Source organism: Eretmochelys imbricata, chromosome 25, assembly GCF_965152235.1.
Source record: "Eretmochelys imbricata isolate rEreImb1 chromosome 25, rEreImb1.hap1, whole genome shotgun sequence".
In the NCBI taxonomy this organism is placed as follows: Eukaryota; Metazoa; Chordata; order Testudines; family Cheloniidae; genus Eretmochelys; species Eretmochelys imbricata.
This window is the reverse complement of record NC_135596.1, coordinates 11633127-11651762: the sequence shown is the minus strand read 5'-3', so window position 1 is coordinate 11651762 and position 18636 is coordinate 11633127. Positions and strand designations below refer to the sequence as shown.

At 53.9% G+C, this 18636-nt stretch overlaps 1 protein-coding gene across 1 annotated transcript in view; it reads right to left on the bottom strand.

Moving 5' to 3' along the window:
• HCN2 (hyperpolarization activated cyclic nucleotide gated potassium and sodium channel 2) overlaps nt 1–18636 on the bottom strand; it is a 51310-nt gene that overhangs the window by 19288 nt on the left and 13386 nt on the right. Inside the window, exon 4 of the mRNA XM_077842156.1 lies at nt 8921–9344. Coding sequence (XP_077698282.1) covers nt 8921–9344 — 424 coding nt within the window. The remainder of the gene's footprint in view (nt 1–8920; nt 9345–18636) is intronic.

Genomic DNA, 18636 nt, shown 5'->3' with positions numbered 1-18636 from the left:
GGCATCACAGAGGGTTTTAGCCTCTCGAGCGGACAGATCTGGGGTTCTCTCAGGGAAACTGCTTTGCGTTTCACTCTCACTGAAGGAGCCGCTCAGCTCAGCTTCCCTCACTTATCAAACACTGGGGGCCGGGCAGGGCACAGCGGATCCAGCCACGGTCCTCTCCGGCAGCAGCCCTTTCCCACTGGTGGTCGAACTCCCTCCTCCTGAGTGGAGCAGACGGGACAGGGCCGCATTGGGGATGCCACTCCTAGGGGCACCATGCTCTGCAGCCCACCCCTCGCCCAGAGCACCCCGGCAAAGTGGAAACTCAGTGCAGCTGCCTGGCTCCTGAATCCCACTGGGCTTCTGTTTCCAAGGCCAATGAGACAGGCTCCTCCCCTGCCTGGGGCTTTTCTAATATGTGACACTTTGTACGGCACCACCTGGCTGAGGATCTCAAAGCAATTGACAAACAGGGAGCAATTAAGCTTCACAATACCCCTCCCCCAATTTTAGCCCTGTTCCACAGATCAGGAAACTGAGGCACGGAGCAAGGATGTGCCCACTGTCACATAGCGAGTCAGTGGCAACTGGCAGAAAGTCAGCTGGGACTGGACCCCAGGAGTCCTGCCTACCAGCCTTGTGCTGAGGCACCAGACCATCCTCTTCCTCCTTCTCGTACTACAGAGGGGGTGCAGAGCAGGGGATGCAACACGTCTAAGATCACACCACACACCAAGGGCTGAGCTGAGAATAAAAGCCAGAACACTTAGGCTGGAGCTGTGAACACTTACCCCTGCTCCTCCCCAGCATCGGGTGCATCCTAGCAATTCCTACATGCTTCCCCTGTTGGATCCAGCATTGCCCCCGCCTGAATCAGGATACGGGCCAGGACTGACCATTTTACCCAGGACTGTCCATAGCCACATGACAGCACACAGGGGACTAACCCGTGCCAATGACTCATGGCGTGTGGCACAGGAATTAAAACGTTTGTTCCTTAGCTCAGAGCAACTTTGTTAGCTTACATTATGGCACGACAAAGTCCCCAGCTTGAGAGCATCATGAGTTTACCCCCCTTTATCACCAGTGATGTGATCCAGTGGTTAGAACCAGGGGGAGGTCGGGGTGGGAGAGGAGACAGTCCAGAACTTGCTTCTGCAGGGGCCTTGACAGTGTGAAAACACGCATGTCAATAAACTCAGAAGATAGGAGCCAGGAGGCAACAAACAGGTAGGAACACGTGTGGGGGGGGGGTCGGGGGAGCGGGTTATGGGTATTTCATAGCACAGTCTCCCCACAGTTTGAGGGTGAAACTCCCCTGTCTCCAGGAACTGCAAGAAGGATCCTGCAGCTCAGATCTAAGCTAAGGTTTTTCCATAGCACGCCCAGATGCATGGGATTTTTACATTATTTCCCAACCCACATCTGCCCTGCACCCAGCATCTTGCACTGTTTCAAAGACCCCAGAAGGGAGATATTAAACGTGCTTCAAATCCTCTCACTCGCCTCTACCTAGTTTAATGCCCAGACCAAGGAAGCCCTCCCCCCCTTCCCCCCCGACATCACTAGTGAGCGAGCCTGGCACCCCCATCCCACCGCTGCAGGGCTGGTCTCTGGAGCCATCCCTCCTCAACCAGCTCTGCGATCTCTCAGCAGCGGCTTGATACAGGCTTGTAACTACCACGTATGAAATCTTAACAGCGGGAGACGCCAGCCTCCGGAGCATCAGTCGCCTGGCGGGTCTGGGCACAGCTGGGCACTGTGGGACATGGACCACTCTGAAACCGATGCCGGCCATACCCACCAAGGGCACCTCCGGGAGAAGCCAGGGGAGCCACATTTTCTATCTAGGTTCTTAGAGAACAGCCCATCCCTGTGGAATCTGAGCCCGCACACCCGCTGGCAGGACTGGGGGGAGCAGAGGGAACGCTACTCTGCACTGCGAGAGGAGACAATCTAGGGAGTCTCTGACAACAGAGATACCGCTGAGTGTCCACAGCAGGGCCTGGGGTAGGCCAGCATGTCCCAATGGGAGTGTGTTTAAAGGGGAGGGCGGGGGGCAAGGACAAACCTCTCAACTGTTGGCCATCATCCAAACTTCCAGTAAAAACCCCCAAGTCTCTACCTGTTAGAGCAAACCTTGTAAACACGCCCCACATGGGGCCAATGCAGCAGCATCTGCATGAGTCTGCAGAGAGCCTGAAACAATTGCTCGGATGTGGGAATGGTCCTTTGTTTCCAAGGGTGACGATGACACTGTAATGTCAACACGTCATTATGACACTGGGTCATCCAAGGAGAGGAAGGATGAGTCCGGGTGGGGAGAGAAACAGGAGGGGAGAGGGATGAATGAAGGCCTTTAACACAGCACGGGGCGGGGAGGGGGCATTCTCTGGTTGTCAGGGCTCAGCTTTCAGAACGGTGGGACAGAGGCACGTGGGCGGACCATGCTCACATAGCACGCAGGGGATTGACTTCCCTGCCGAAGGACATGGGACACTGCAGGGAACCAACGCCTCCCTCCACCCCCAAACATGGCAGCGTGTCTCAGAGCCTGGGTCAACTGACTCGGACTCGCGGGGCTCACACTACAGGGCTAAAAACAGCAGTTTAGACATTCCCGCTTGGAAGGAAGGAAGCAGGCGGCACGAAATTAAACATTTATTACAAACGGCCACCCGCCATGGTTATTAATAGGAGCTATCTGACGGGGAGGGAGCTGGCCACAGGCAGGGCTGCTGCATCCATGCATGACACTGACAGGAGGGGAAGGAATTACAGACCGAATAGATGGAAAAGAGCTAACGGAGCAGCTAGTGCTGCCGGCCGAGGCTGGTTTCCTGCCGTCGTGCTCCTGGTAGGTTAAGGAACAGGGGATCCAGGAGATGGGGGTTCAGTTCCCAGCTCGGACACCAACTCCCTTGGGCCAGTCCCTTTCTCTCTCTGGGCCTCAGTGCCTCAGCTGTAAGCAGAGATAAGGAGTCTTCCCTTCTCCCCGGTTTCAGCTCGTTAGCTGGGGGCTTGAAGTAGAAGAAAGCCCCACTTGAAGGCTCCCAAACTATTGAAAGGGATATTACCCAATTCCTGTGTACTACCCAGTGGTTCTCAACCGGGGTACCCGTACCCCTGGGGATGCGCAGAGATCTTCCGGGGAGCAGGACATCCACTCAGCTAGAGATTTGTCTAGTCTTACAACAGACTACATAAAAAGCACTAGCAAAGTCAGCACAAACTAAAATTTCAACCATTGACTTCTTTACACGGCTCTGGGTGCTGTACACGGAAACGTAGGTACAGTATTTATATTCCAATCGATTGATTGTATAATTATATGGTAGAAATGAGAAACAGCCATTTCTCAGTCACAATGGGCTGTCATGCTTTTGTATTTTTATGGCAGATTTTGTCAGCAAGTCGTCTTTAAGTGAGGTGAAACTTGGGCTACACAAGACGAATCAGACTCCTGAAAGGGGGACAGGAGTCTGGAAAGGTTGAGAGCCCCTGTTCAGGGACTCAGGGGGAGGGGCAGGATGGGAGAGAGGGTGGATGATGGCACAAAAGTGAGGCCCAAAGCAAGAATCTGGATCCACTCTGTAGCCCTGCATGTGTCAGCATCAGCTCCCCTGCCCGTCAGGTGCAGGGAAGCAGCTCCCCGGAGCTCTGGGCAACAGGGGGTCCCACAGACCCTGTGCTTACGCAGAAGGAGTCGCCCGCGTCCAACAGAGACAAGGGAGTGACAGAGCTGTGCTCTCCCCCTAGTGAGTTGGGTCCCGGTGCAGGGCCACTCTCCCCGCTGACAGGACTCGACGGCAGCGAGCGGGCTGTCAGCTCTGATCCAGTGTGAGCGGCGCTTCCTTGGCGGGATTCCTCGCAGCACGGAAACCTGCAGCAGGCCGCATGGGGCAGCTTCGGCTTTTTAGGTCCCCGGCCGAGCGTTCCAGCAGCGACCCAACCCAGGGCCCCGTGTGTGGGCCAGGCTCAGCAGAAAGCAAGCCCAGAAGCCCATGCTGCCCTCAGAGCTGGGTGTGACCCCCCAAATCCCAATCTCCCTTTAGGGCAGGGGATGCCACTTGGATCCCAATCCCTGCCCAACCCCAGCAAGGAATCGGTGCGCTCCCTCCGGGCAAGGGTCAGGTGAGACCGTCCCTGATCCTGGCCTTGTCACACCCACAGCCTTTGACATCATGCTTATGACATCAGATGCGACATCACAGCCGGCAAACTGCAGGATGGTCTCTGCAGGCCCCAATCGTTCCCAAGTTCCCTGGGATTCAAAGGCCCCATCACTGTGCTGTGTCAGCCTCTGCTCTGCAATGTGCCGGGGAAGGAATCTAAGTGCCCGATCCCTTGTCCCCATTGCCACCCAGAGAGGGTTTAAGGATTAGGTAAATGCCATCACTATATTACAGGTAGGGAAACCGAGGCACAGAAAAGCAGCGCAACTGAGGCAGTTTGGCCAGAGTCAGGTTTAGAACCTGGCAGCTCCTCGCTCTGGGCTCTGACCATTGCCCCCCCACCCCACTGGCCCCCTGTTCCAACTCCCTTTAGACCCAGATCCCATTGCCAGGAAATCCCCAATTCAGATGCCATAAGCACCGACCCCGGTGGGAGGCAGACGCACGTGCGTGAAAACATGGCGGGACGTGCACAGACGTATCCGCTGCTCTTTGCTAATCAGCCACTGACAGCCAGTCTCCGTGAGGCTGTGTGTGTGTGTGGGGGGGGGTATCACGGGTGTGTGTGTGTGGGGAGCATTTGGGGTCACCTAGGCAGAAGACAGCCAGGCATAGCGTAGGTAGCACCATCCATGTAGGACTTGGCCAAGGCTCCCTTCCCAGAGCCAAGCGTCGGGCGTCCATGGAGCAGAGCTGAGATCGGGTGGCTGGCTCTAGGTCATGGGAAAACTCCTCCTAAAGTCTGGGATGAGGCCCAGCAAACCTGTCTCTCCACAAGGCCATCAGGAGCCGGGCGGGGAGCCCGGAAGAGAAAGGAGAATCCGGGGCAACTGAGGCAGGCCCTGCCGAGGAGTCTGGGGCGCTCGCTCCCCTTCCTGCTAGCGGCGAGGCAGATGGGGATGGTTTTGAGAGGCCATCTTCGGATGGGAAGAGACGAGGGAATTTAGGGACAAAGCACTCGCCTCTCACAGCCCCCCCGGTGCACGGAGATTTGTGGGGTGAAGCAAGGGGGCTGGGCTCAGCCAGCACAGAGCTAGGCATTTCCATCAGTCCCCTGTCAGCAGGAGGGCCAGGGCCCGACTTTCAGAAGGCAGCCCCAGGAGCCAGGAACTCCCAAATCCTAACTATTTATTAGCACCCCCCTGCTCCCTGCCAAAACAACCACCCAGCAGGGGCAGAGAGAAGGGCACCCGCCGGGTGGCGCTACCCCGGCACTTGGCTCCTGTTTAGATAGGCCGAGGCTGGTGGTTTGCAGCCCTGGGTGGCCGTGACCTTCAAAGCTCAGCCCGGTCGGCTTCTCTGTGCTAGACACGGCCTCGGGCCCTGGAGCTGCCAGCTGCGAAACTCCAGCCCAGAGCCCCCGACCTCGCCAGGCTGGACTGCAGCGGAGAGGAGCGGCCGGGAAGAGCCGGGGGGAGGGGGGGGGGGGGGTCGGGCTCCTCTCTCCCGAGCTGATGTCACCGTGCCCAGCCTCCGCACTGCAGATCCTCTCAGCGCTGGCTGGGCGGCAGAGCCATTAGTCAATCCCATCCCTGCTGCCGCTCAGAGCCGTTCCCTGCGAGGAGAGGGGCGCCGGCGCTGCCTTCGCACCCCGCGTTCCCTCACCCGCTGGCTCCCCAGAGAGAGCCGCAAAGGGCGAGAGACGCCAGGGAGCGGCAGGTAGTTCACGGCCCACCTCGGTCCCGTGCCAGCTCAGGGAGCGGCGGGCGACGGGCCCCGCTCCCCGTCACACAGACGGCACTCCCACCGCAGCCGCCAGCCCCTGCAACACCCACGCAGCAGAGCGGTCAGGAAACTCAAAGCGACACGCGCCGGCAACTGGTACACAACCCACCACACACAGAGAGCGGCTACCGCTACACACACCGGCAACAGTACACACCACACACGCCGGCAACTGGTACACAACCCGCCACACACAGAGAGCGGCTACCGCTACACACACCGGCAACAGTACACACCACACACGCCGGCAACTGGTACACAACCCGCCACACACAGAGAGCGGCTACCACTACACACACCGGCAACAGTACACACCACACACGCCGGCAACTGGTACACAACCCGCCACACACAGAGAGCGGCTACCACTACACACACCGGCAACAGTACACACCACACACGCCGGCAACTGGTACACAACCCGCCACACACAGAGAGAGACTACCGCTACACACACTGGCAACAGTACACACCACACACGCCGGCAACTGGTACACAACCCGCCACACACAGAGAGAGACTACTGCTACACACACCGGCAACAGTACACACCACACATGCCGGCAACTGGTACACAACCCGCCACACACAGAGAGCGGCTACCGCTACACACCCCGGCAACAGTACACACCACACACGCCAGCAACTGGTACACAACCCGCCACACACAGAGAGTGGCTACCGCTACACACACCGGCAACAGTACACACCACACACGCCGGCAACTGGTACACAACCCGCCACACACAGAGAGAGGCTACCGCTACACACACACACACAAAGGCTACTGCTGCACACACCGGCAACCAGTACACACACACACGCCTCCCGAAGCTACTGCCCCGCACACCGGCAACAGTACACACACCATACAAAGGCAACTGATATGCACCCCACCACACACAGAGAGAGAGGCTACTGCTACGCAGACCAGCAACCAGTACACACACCACACAAAGGCAACTGATATACACTCTGACACACACACACAACCGCTATGCACACCAGCAAACAGTAAACACACCACACACAAAGGCAATCGGTACACACAATCACAAAGTACACACACCGGCAACAGATACACACACCAACAACCGTCACAGACACCCCACACTGAGACAACCAGCACATACACCGGCAACTGGCCACACACACACACACACACTGCACATGCATGGCAGAGGCACATCCCAGCTCACCCGCACAGCCCCAGGTGTACATAACACCCCCACCACCACCTCGGCAGCGTAGATGAGGGTAAGGGAGTTTTCCTACTTCTCAGATGGGGACTACGGGGTTTACTGTAGTTTACCCGCTTCTTTTTTTTACCTCTACACCCCTAGCCACACAGCTACATGCCAAACCCTCACCTGCCCCCAACACCCGCATTTACAGTCACTCGCCCTGTAGCATGTTCCTTAGCACTTACACAGCACTTTGCAGGCACTTAAGTGCTATGGAGGCAAGAAAAAACAGCAATGAATCCTCCCAACTGTCTTTGTGAGACAGCCTGTTTTACAGAAGGGGAAACTGAGGCAGGGAGCGGGACGGGATTTGCTCAAAGTCGAGTCAGTGGCAGTGGTGCTCCGGTTCACTAGTCCACGCTGTCTCTGTGCACGAGGGTGTGAATGTGCACACACAAACACCTGCGCCTAGACACACGGAGACACGCCCAGCCACACACGGATGTCCATTCACATCTCTAGGCACACAAATGCACAGCGCACACTTATCAGATACACGGTCCCGGAGGTACTCGCGTCTCCCCATGCGCGCACTGGACAGCACACGGAATCCACACACGTGCTGCAGACACCTGTGTATTAGACTGTCAGTTCTCTGGGGCAGGGACTGGTTCTGTTTGTACAGCGCCTAGCGCAACGGAGTTCTGATCCATGACCCAGGCTGCGGGATGCGATCCTCTCCCAGGGCTGACCTCCATTGGAAGGACGGGCCTGCCCAATTCAAAGGGAGCCTCAAAAGACACCACCCCCAAACACACACACAGGCGGTTGCAATGTACGCCTCAGGTAACCACAGCCCAACTCCCTCCCACACCAGACACGGATACGGAACCACAGGGGTGGGTGCCTGCAGGCTTGTCAGCTGGGCAACGCTCAGCCCGGGGCGGGAAACGGGGGGTGATGATACACACCCTAACTACTCCCCCCACCACCATCACTGTCACCAGCCTCTCAAGCTGGGGAGGAGCTGGCTATTCAGGCTGGCACCCTTCACAGACTGGTGTCCCCAACCATGCCATCTCTGGGGGGTGGGGTGCAGGGAGCAGGAGGAGATGCAGGGGTAGTACATGGGCGGGGTGGGAGGGGCTTAACAATAATCCAGGCGGGCCACAAACTGAATGAAGGCAGGAGTGCGCTCTAGCGGTTAGAGCAGGAGACCGGAAGTCAGGATTCCTGGGTTCTATTCCCAGCTCTGACAACGTCTTCCCTGGATGACCTCGAGCAAGTCATTTGGTGCATGTGCCTCAGTTTCCCCAGCTATGTGGGATACCGCCAGGGATACCAGGAGACTTAGCTTAGGGTTGTAAAGCACTTTGAGCCAGCGAGACAATAAGTTAGACTCAATCCCATTATTACTATGATGACAAGAAAATCCAGGCCAGGACAGTTGTATTAGTGGCAGCCAGTCATCACCATCTGACAGCAATTTGGTGGCCTGTGTGAAATGAGTTTGCCAACTTTCAGTCCATTCCCAGCAGGCAGGGGCCCAAATCAACAAAAACCACTGCACGTTTGGCAGCAAGGACCGGCTTTGAAGAGGGGCTGATGGCATAGGGCTCTTCGGCTGGCGTTCTAAGCAACCAGCACCTTTGGCTACATAGCCATAACTCGCCCCTGCTTAGCCACCTCCTCGAGCTGAGGGGCCTGAACTCATCCATCTCAGCCCTTTGGACTCGGGCGAGAGCGCCAGAAGAAGCTGCCTGTGCGCTGATGGAGGAAGGGAATGCAACCCAGCCAGCCTCAGAGGCAGGCAGGTGCCGAAAGGCCATCGGGTCGAGAGAGACCCCTTACCTCTTCCCACTGGTGGATGTAGCGGATAAGCCGGGAGAGGCGTAGCAGACGCAGCAGGCTGAGGATCTTGGTGAAGCGGACGATGCGGAGGGCCCGGGCCGTTTTGTACACCTCCGAATCGATGCCCTTCTCCACGATGAGGAAAATATAATCCACAGGGATGGAGGAGACAAAATCCACCACGAACCAGGTCTTCAGGTACTTCTTCTTAATCCTCTCCGGGTCCAGGATGATATCCGTGTTGTCCTCGATTACTATCCCCGTGCGGAAGTTCAGCACCAGGTCCATGAGGAAGAACGTGTCGGAGACCACATTGAAGACGATCCAGGGGGCCGTGGTCTCCTCCTTGAAGAAGGTGATGCCCACCGGGATGATGATGAGGTTGCCCACCATGAAGAGAAGCATCGTGAAGTCCCAGTAGAACCTGGAGAGGCAGAGCAGAAGGAGACATCACCAACAAGCCCTCTGGGTTCCCTCTTGGTTTACTGTGCTCCCCCGCCCCTGCCCATCCTCACAACAGCCTCCTGCAGGCGGGACCCTCCTGGGAAGTGGGCGTGAGAGGCCGTGCAGGGGCAGAAGCAGCTGGAGCTCTCCCTTGCCAGGGGAGGAGGCATCTCCCATGTGAAGGGAGCTCCTGAGCCCTGCAGAAATAGACTTCCGGTTGGGGCTCCGAGCAGCACAGGGTGGGGCGTCACCACGTAAAGGGTTGATTTGCCAGCTCTGCCCCAGAGGGGTGGTCTGATGGCAGCATTTAGGCACAGTGGGCACCATGCCATGTGGTGCCTTGACACCAGACAAGCCCTCATCCCACTTCCCTCTCCTCTCCCTTGCCCCCGCTCCCTGTCTCGTACCTGCTGTTGGGCTGCTGGGAAAAGCTTCCCCAGGTGTCCCGTCCCTCCTGCCCCAAACCGAGCTCTCTGGAACCTGCCCCCGCTTCTCCTCCCTTCCTCCACCCTCCTCTTCATGTGGCTCTGTGCTTGTCTTGTGTAGGGCCTGACTGCAAACACATGCAGTCCAAGGGCTGGATGAGGTCACTCGTGGTGGGGGTGTCTGCCCCGCAGAGTGTGGATTTCTAACGCTAGGTCTGTGCACATTCAGGGTGCTGGATCAGCATGGGGCTGGACCATAAAACGGGGGCTAAGGGGATGGAAGGGAGACGGAGCAGATGGAGCGAGATCCTGAGGGATCTGCAAACCCCCATTGCTTGGGGCAACCAACCAGGCTGGGGGAGGCACTATAGGGACAAGGGGCATGGACCCCAATTCAGCAACCTGGGGTCTACTGGCCACTCAACTTCCTGAGCTCCACACGGCTCCTTCGTCCTTCCTGGCCATGCCGGGAAGGCAGTGCTGGAGCTGGGAATAGAACCCAGGAGTCCTGACTCCCAGTCTCCTGCTCTAACCCCTTGAGAGCGCTTCCCTTCCGAGAACAAACAGCTTCCTGCCAGATCGGGGCCCTCTGACCCGGGGCCATTCAGGGCCGAGAGGTGGAAACTCTCCAGAACTGACTCCAGAAACCCCATCTCCCCAGAGCCTCCCCACAGCTCCACATGGAAGCGGGGAAGTGGTGGGCAGAGGAAGGGAGCCTCGCTCGCTCTCTCAGGGACTGCGTGGCCCCTCGTGCACACAATGCTGACAGCGGCATGGGCTGGCGTGTTGCATGGCAATTTATTCAGGTGCTTTTGCCTCCAGAGAGAGGCTGGGCATACGCTGGTTTGAATCACGTACAACTGCAGCTTAAGCCAATGCTTCCTGCAACCTCCGTCAGAAGGAGGGAGGCGGGAGGAGGGTCTACTCTCGCCTCCCCAGTGTGTTTTCTACCCGTCCCCAACTCCCCCAGCCCTTCCCCGCACCTTCAGGCCAGGAACGACCTTTCCCAGGTGCCTGCAAGGTTGAAGCAGAGACCCACAGCCCCATCCTAACATCAGCATGCTGCTCCCGTCTCCTCGTTAACATGGTGCTCACTCGCTCAGGGAACGCACCAACCCCTGGCAGCGGAGCAATCATGTGTCTGTGCAGCGGGGCTGGGGGCACAGAGAGACCGCTGCGGGTTTAACAGGCCGATGCTAAAGAAAAACCCTTGCACACCCTTCTCTCTCCAAATCAAGGAACGCAGCCAGTGGGCCGGCCCTCTGTCTGACCTCAGGGGGTCTCTGAGCAATTGGCCGTGTCGGCTAATTCCCAGCCTCTCGTCCCCCGTGCACCAGACACCTGGCTCGATAAGATAATGACACGGGGCCGGGATGCATTTTTTGCCGCCGGGCATGGTGCTGCGGCGCCGACGACCCTCGTTTTCTGCACAGGAGACGGCAGGGATGGCATCACGGCAGCGAACGATGGCAATTTATTCGTGCAGTTCCTGGGGGCACCTCGCCGCACAAAAGGTCTCAAAGCCGCAGGACCCAAGCAAAGGCAGGCGCAAGCCACTGAAAACCCAGAGAGGGGGAGCAGACGGATACATGGTCACTGCTGGCTGAGGAGCTAGTGTACATTTGGGGGAGGGGGGCTGGCTCTCCTCCTCCCCCCGCCCCGATAAAGGCTGGCACGTGAATAGAGGTGAACCTGCATCTTTCAAAGGGAAAAGCAAAAGTCCTTTTGCAGCCAGCCCCCTGGCCGGCCTCCAGCGACAGCCTGCACCTGAGACGTTACCAAGGCAAGAGTTAGTGAGGTCACCGCTGCACAGTTATGACGTCAGAGCACAGTGAGGGGTGCGTCTCCAAGGTACCCTTCAATTATCCCCAGAGGCTGCAGAGGGAGTAGACACAGCAGAGAGGAGAAAGAGGCAGTATGGTCTAGTGGCTTTGTACTGGGGCACCTGGGTTCTATTACCAGCTCTGCCTCAGCCTTCCTGTATGACCTTGAGCAAGTCACCTCATCTCTCTGGGTCTCAGGGTCCCCCTCTGGCCAGTCAAAGAGGTAGCGACGGGTGGCAAGAGAGCTCCACCAGGACCCCCTCAGGGGGCGAGTACGAGGTTGGGATTCCAGCTACCCAGACATCACAGCATCCCAGTGCCTCACCTGTAGGAGCGAAGGTAGTCCTGCGACTCAGGTATTATCCCCATTCTACCAACAGACACCTGAGGCAGAGAGCGGGAAGCGAACCCAGGGCTCCCAAATTCCTATGTCGCACCTTAACAGCAAGACCACCCTCCTTCCTCTTCGAAGTCCCAGGGGGGACTTAGAATTCAGGGAACGCTGGAGTAGGGGGAGACTGATGGAGGTGAAAGGCCCCCAGATCCATTAACAACTGCACAAGCCATCTCGCCCCCTTGCCCCAAATTCTACACGCTAGATCCAAAAACACCCCGAAGACTCTCGAGGGTAGCTCTGCCCGGCGAGTTTGCAGCAAAATGCTCAGGATTCCAGGGGACCCACCGAAGCAAAACTTTCTGTCCTGGCCTCCGCCCGCGTGCCTCTGGCTCACTTTCCGGGCGTGCCCAGCCACTTGGCGCCAACGCTCAGGGTGGCCGGCAGCCAGCCTCGTTCACACAACGCCAAGAGGCCCCACAGCGCTCGCTGGCCGGGACACGAGGCAAGTGATGGAGGCAATGGAAAAAGCTCTTGCAAACTGAGTATTTAGAGAGCTGCAGTGGCTCTGGTAGACCAGGCTCCAGGCTGGCACTTGGGGGTGTAGCCGAGAGGTGGAAGGTCTGGGGCGAATGAAACGGCTGATAGACTGAAGGAAGAAGTCTTCCTCCACAAGGCTAGAGATGGAGGGGGCAATATCTTGCGTTACTGGCTTGGAACAGAACTCCCACCATAATACTTCAGAGCCAGTCTTTAAGTGCTTTACAGAGAATTCATTGAGTCTAACAGCACCCCGGGGAGGAAAGGAACATCGTGCCATTTGATGGGGGGAACAGAGGGGCAGATCCCCCAATGTAGCTCAGGGCCAGACTGCCAAGGGCTCAGCACCCACAACTGGAGACAGATTTTCAGAACTGCTCCTCCCCCGTGTAGGCCCCTAAAGAGTTGGCCAGAGCTGTCCAGCACCCGATGCATGGGGCTCTTGGGAGAATTTGGCCACCAATTCAGGTGCCTAACTGGAAACAGAGCTCTTTCGAAGGAAAGTTTGGCCCAGAGAGGTTCAGGGACTCACCCAAGGTCAGGTAATGAATCAGTGGCAGAACCAGGTGCGCAGCTGAGGGCTCATTGTAAACTGACCCCTCTTTACACTGCAAGTCCCAGTGGGCATTAGCCAAGCAGAGCTGTGAAAAACGGAGAGAATAAATCTAGACACGCTGGGAAAAATTCTCCTCTGACCTGAATCCCATTGCAACCCCATGGGAATCAGGGCCAAATATGGCCCAGTGAGACTGACAAACCAGCCCTGATCACTTACTGTGTTTTCAGAAGAGCTATGCTGTGTAATCGCATAGCAGAGCTGGGTAAAGCAAGTTAGTAAGTATTCCTCAGGGGAGAGTGAGCACGTGGAAGGAGGGATCCATTCCACACTACTGAAAATATAGTTTTAAAAGCGATTAAAGATGGGATATGAGCATGTAAATTCTGGGCACCTCTTCCATTAGGCACCCTGCTCCCTGACTTAACAGAAACCCAACGCTCAGGAGAGAATACAAGATTATGAAGACAATGGATTGCAAATTCTGTGGGACAGGGCCTGTGCTTTTTTGCTGTGTTTGCACAACACCTAACACAATGAGGTCCTGGCCCACGACAGCAGGCCTACCCCAATACAAATCGTAAATAAAAACAGCACGGCCAATGCCAGTGTTCTCAGGGAACGGTGGGAAGGGAGTTACTTGTCCCAGAGGCTTCAGAGTTCTCGACTCCCTCGGCGCAGAAGCCTGCTGCAGAAGTTTGCACTAATCCTTTTTAATTTTGCCACTGGAATTTCAAGACTGCAGACGCAACAACAACAGAGCAAGCCATCAGGTCATCCCCATTCCCCCTACCAGCACTGCTTCTAGGATGTAATAGCAGGAGTGCTGTAAGCAAGACACGAGAAGTGATTCTTCCGCTCTACTCCGCGCTGATTAGGCCTCAGCTGGAGTGTTGTGACCAGTTCAGGGCGCCAGGTTTCAGCAAAGATGTGGACAAATTGGAGAAAGTCCAGAGAAGAGCAACACAAATGATTAAAGGTCTAGAAAACATGACCTATGAGGGCAGATTGAAAAAAATTGGGTTTGTTTAGTCTGGAGAAGAGAAGACAGAGGGGACATGAGAACAGTTTTCAAGTACATAAAAGGTTGTTACAAGGAGGAGGGAGAGAGATTGTTCTCTTTAACTTCTGAGGATAGGACAAGAAGCAATGGGCTTAAATGGGAGCAAGGGAGGTTTAGGTTGGACATTAGGAAAAACTTCCTAACTGTCAGGGTGGTTAAGAACTGGAATAAATTGCCTAGGGAGGTTGTGGAATCTCCATCATTGGGGATTTTTAAGAGCAGGTTGGACAAACACCTGTCAGGGATGGTCTGGATAAAACTTAGTCCTACCATGAGTGCAGAGAATTGGACTAGATCACCTCTCAAGGTCCCTTCCAGTCCTCTGATTCTATGGTATGATTCCTCCTGGGCAGAAATCGCAAGCGCATTAGAATTCAGCACCAAGGACAGCTCACCGTGGTCAGAGATTCAGAGCAGGGAACATTTGTAAACTAAACCCCAGCAACAGAATGCCAGAGAAAATGAAACAGTGCAAGCAATCATCAAATATTTTTCCAGTCCAGCCTAAAATATGCTTCATTACCAGAGTGCAGAAAGCAGAAATTTTAGGGTGAGTCAAAAGAGTAAACAAGCAACACATGCCGGTTCTTTCCCTTCTATTACGCGAGTCATCCCCCCTACCATTAACCAATGCAATGTTTAATTAGCCATGATGCTGCTTGAAGATTAATAGCCATCAGGATAAATAAGGATTTAAAGACACAAAGAGCAAGGTCCTGATTTTCAGGAGTGCTGAGCCCCCACATCCTCAGCACCTTTTAGATGAGGCCCTAAGGCCAAAAGTGTCATACCAGTTGTCTAAGGTTAGGCTCCTATATCAATATTGAGGTACCTAAGTACAAACAGCCTGTTTTTCAGAAATGCTGCACACCCACATATCCAACGGAAGTCCATGGGAGCAGTGGGCCATCACCGCTTTTGAAAAAAGGAATCGGGCCACTTATTTAAGTGGGTTTAGGAGCCTAACTGTAGGAACCAGGTTTGAAAAGTTTGGCCCCAGTGTTTAAGATACAGTGAGCCCTACATTATTGAACCCAATCTCAAATAGTCAAGTACACAAGGTTTCCAACACAGCTGTGTGTGACATTTCATTGGTTACCAATTTCCTTTACGGATCCTTTGGGGGTTGCTTTGCAGCATTCTTAGCAGTCATTAAAAAAAAGTTTCCAAACCCTTAAAACATGTCCCTGAAGCAGTAGCTGCTAGCTCATGTTCCTGATGAACAAACTACTAAGTCTGTCTCCCGTCTATCAATTATGACCACTTTGCATTAATTCCACAGCAAGGAAGAATCACCAAGGATATCAGTAATAACCAGTTCATCAGAGTGGTCTCTCAGCTCAGAGAGAGAGGGCATCATATAAATATGCAGCTAAGATGTCCCTTTAAAAACACCACCACCAGAAACAACAGGCCAGACATCCCAGGGAAGCAATACAAATTCTGGTAAAGACAACTAGAGCAGCAGCTGCATGCTTTGCAGCATCAAAAGCCACATGGGCAACTTGCCATGGGTATAAAGGGTTCAGCTAATTGGCACAAAATTGTTTATCTAAAACACACACCTGCCATAACACTTGCTTTGACATAGCCCTGCCTGGTAGTTCCAAAGCCATTGCAGGGTTTTCTTTTGGGTGAGGTCCTGCTGGGAAAGCATCTTGCTCAGGTTTATTTCCCATCTGCAGTTGCAGGGAAATGGTGCCTTTGAGTCAGATTACAGGACTCCCAGTCACTCCTTTGGCAATTTTTGATCCTCCGAGTAAACTCCGAGTATATCTACACCAGACAGTCCCAAAGCAAATACAGAGACACACACACATTTGCCACTGCAACTAACTGACTCATCCAAAGCGTATTGCTCTCGTTTCTAACGTTCCGGGGTTGTATGCATGCTTCAGGACTTAAACCAAGCTCCAACTACTAGAAATCAGGATGCACCCTAACGTGGGGACAGATTATTCCACATCTGTCTACTGTGGGGTTTCCTGCGCCTTCCTCTGTAGCACCTGGCACTAGCCCCTGTCAGAAACAGGATACTATACTAAATGGTCCTTGTGTCTGCCCAGTGTGTTTGTTCCTACCGGCTGGCTGTAAAACTCTTTTATAACAACACTTGGTGCTATTATAGTGTCTTATATATCCACAGATCTCAAAGCATTTAGCAAACATGCTTTGGTGTATTACATCTCCTGACCCTCCTATGTCTCAATTTTACAGAAGGATAAACTGAGGCTTAGAGAAATTAAGCAATTTGCCCAAGGCCACTGCAGAACTGGGAATAGAACCCATGAGTCCTGACTCTTAGTTATCTGTCCCATCTTAGCTTTAAAAGTTGAGCTTCAACTGGGGATAAAAGTGCTAACTAGACATTTTTTAAAAGGCACCAGAAACAGGAAATAAATGGAGAGGGTAACACAAGACAGCTGATCACTGGGTGGGTCAATTCTGCATTGTATGTTTCAGCATGTAATTTACAAGGTTTTTATCAGATTTGCAACTAGTGATAGGAAACAGCCACCCTGTTGCCTCCTAGTAATTCAATATTTGTGTAAATAGGAACTTTAGCTCCTCGAGCATATCTCCCCCTTGCATTTTGCATGAATAATTATAGTGCTCTGCCCGTGATGAGATACATTCTGCAAATGGGTGCGATTATGAAGTGATGTCACATATGCAGATGGGAATGATTTTATCTTAAAATGAGAAAATGGATCTTGCAAGGAAAACATTGCTGGAAACATATTCCATTATCCTGATCAGATTTTGGGATGAGAAACCGCATGTAGAGTGGAAATCAAATAAAGCCAAATCTGTATGCACCTTGATATGATTTCTGAGATAAATTCTTCACGGATTTTGCTCTCTCTGTGTATGTATCAAATCAGTGTATTTGTTCTTTTTATTCTGCACCTAAAGGCCCCAGGTGAGAGCGGAAGCCATTGCACTAGATACCAGCGAATGAGTCCCTGTCCACAAAGGGTTTATAGCCTAAATAAACAAAACAGACAAAGAGTGGGAGGGGAAAAAAAAAAAACAACACAGAGAGGAAGCGATGTGCCCATGGTCACACAGCAGGATGGTGGCAGAACTGGGAACGGAACCAGTGCTCTTGCCTCCTAGTTCTTTGCCCTCGTTGCTGCCTACCAGATGACCTTGTGATTGAAGCACATCACAACAACACACACATGGATTGTTATTCCCAATTCTAACACTGACTCACTGCATAATCTTGGGCAAATCTCGTAGTCCCCATTTCTGCCAGGAGCTCTGAAAGAGCAAAGCCTGGTGCCCAGGCAGAACCCCCCTGACATCCGGAGTTTCTGTAACCAGGACATGGATTTGCGGACACCGAGCCCATTGCAGAATCAGGGACTTCAGTGTCTTGTCTCCCGTAAAATGGGATAGAAGAGGAGGAGATGTTTCACTGGGGAGTGGAGCCGCACAATGGATAGTGTTTGCAGAGCACTGAACAAAAGCGCCACAAAAGTGCAAGGCACTGTCTGCCCTTGGCTCTTGTTAAAACACAATTTTAAAGAAATGCTTAGAAATGGTCCCAACGTCTGACTGCGAGAAATAGCCCATGGGGAGCAAGTGTGTTCTTCATGGCACTATTCATTCCTAATTCTCTTAAACACAGCCCGAGCATTGCCACAGTGATCTCATTATGACAAGGTCAAGACAGACAATGGAGATGAGACTACAATGTCAAGATGAAACAGATCTCAATGCAAGTTGTGGTCTAATATCATTTAAACGCACCACCCCAGATAACGGTAGAACAAAGCAATGACAAATGGAATGAAGGTGGGGGGAAGGGGCGGGGGGGACAGGGGAGAGAGACACTCAGGGGCAAATTCTGACCTGAAACCACTGGGACTGAATTGATTTCTATGGAGTCGATCCTTCCCTTCTACACTGGTGCGAATCACGCTTTTTATGTTAGCTGCTTGTTCTGCATTAATGCCTCAAGACAAATGGTGTGTGATGGTAATTGACAAGGAGGGCAAAGATAGAGCTCGCTACAACAGAGACTCATAGAAAAAGATTAATGACCCTACAGGTTGTTAGAATGGGATTAGTGAAGGCCATATATCAGGGAGCCTTTCCTCTGAGTATGTCAGTCATGTTTCAGCCCTGCAGCATATATGGCCCCTTCCCTGAGAGGGACCCACACCATGGGGAGTGGGGGAAGGGGATCCACTGGATAGGACCTGCTGGAGAATTCCTGTAAGGAATCACAGTCAGCAGACAGGAGCTACAGTCTTCTGAACTGGGGAAACACTACAGAAAAATTGACATGCACTGCGGCAAGCATGTAACCAGAGGTCACCTACCAGACAGCCTGTACCTCCAAAAACCACAGCACGATCCAATCCAGTGCCCCCTCTCCATTGGGAGCCAGGAAACCCGAGTTCCATCCCTTGCTAGGACACTGGCCTGCTGTACGACCTCAGCCAAATCGTTTCCCCCGGATTCTCCTCCCACCCTTTGTCTGCCCTGTCTCTTTGGGGGCAAGGACAATCTCCCACTA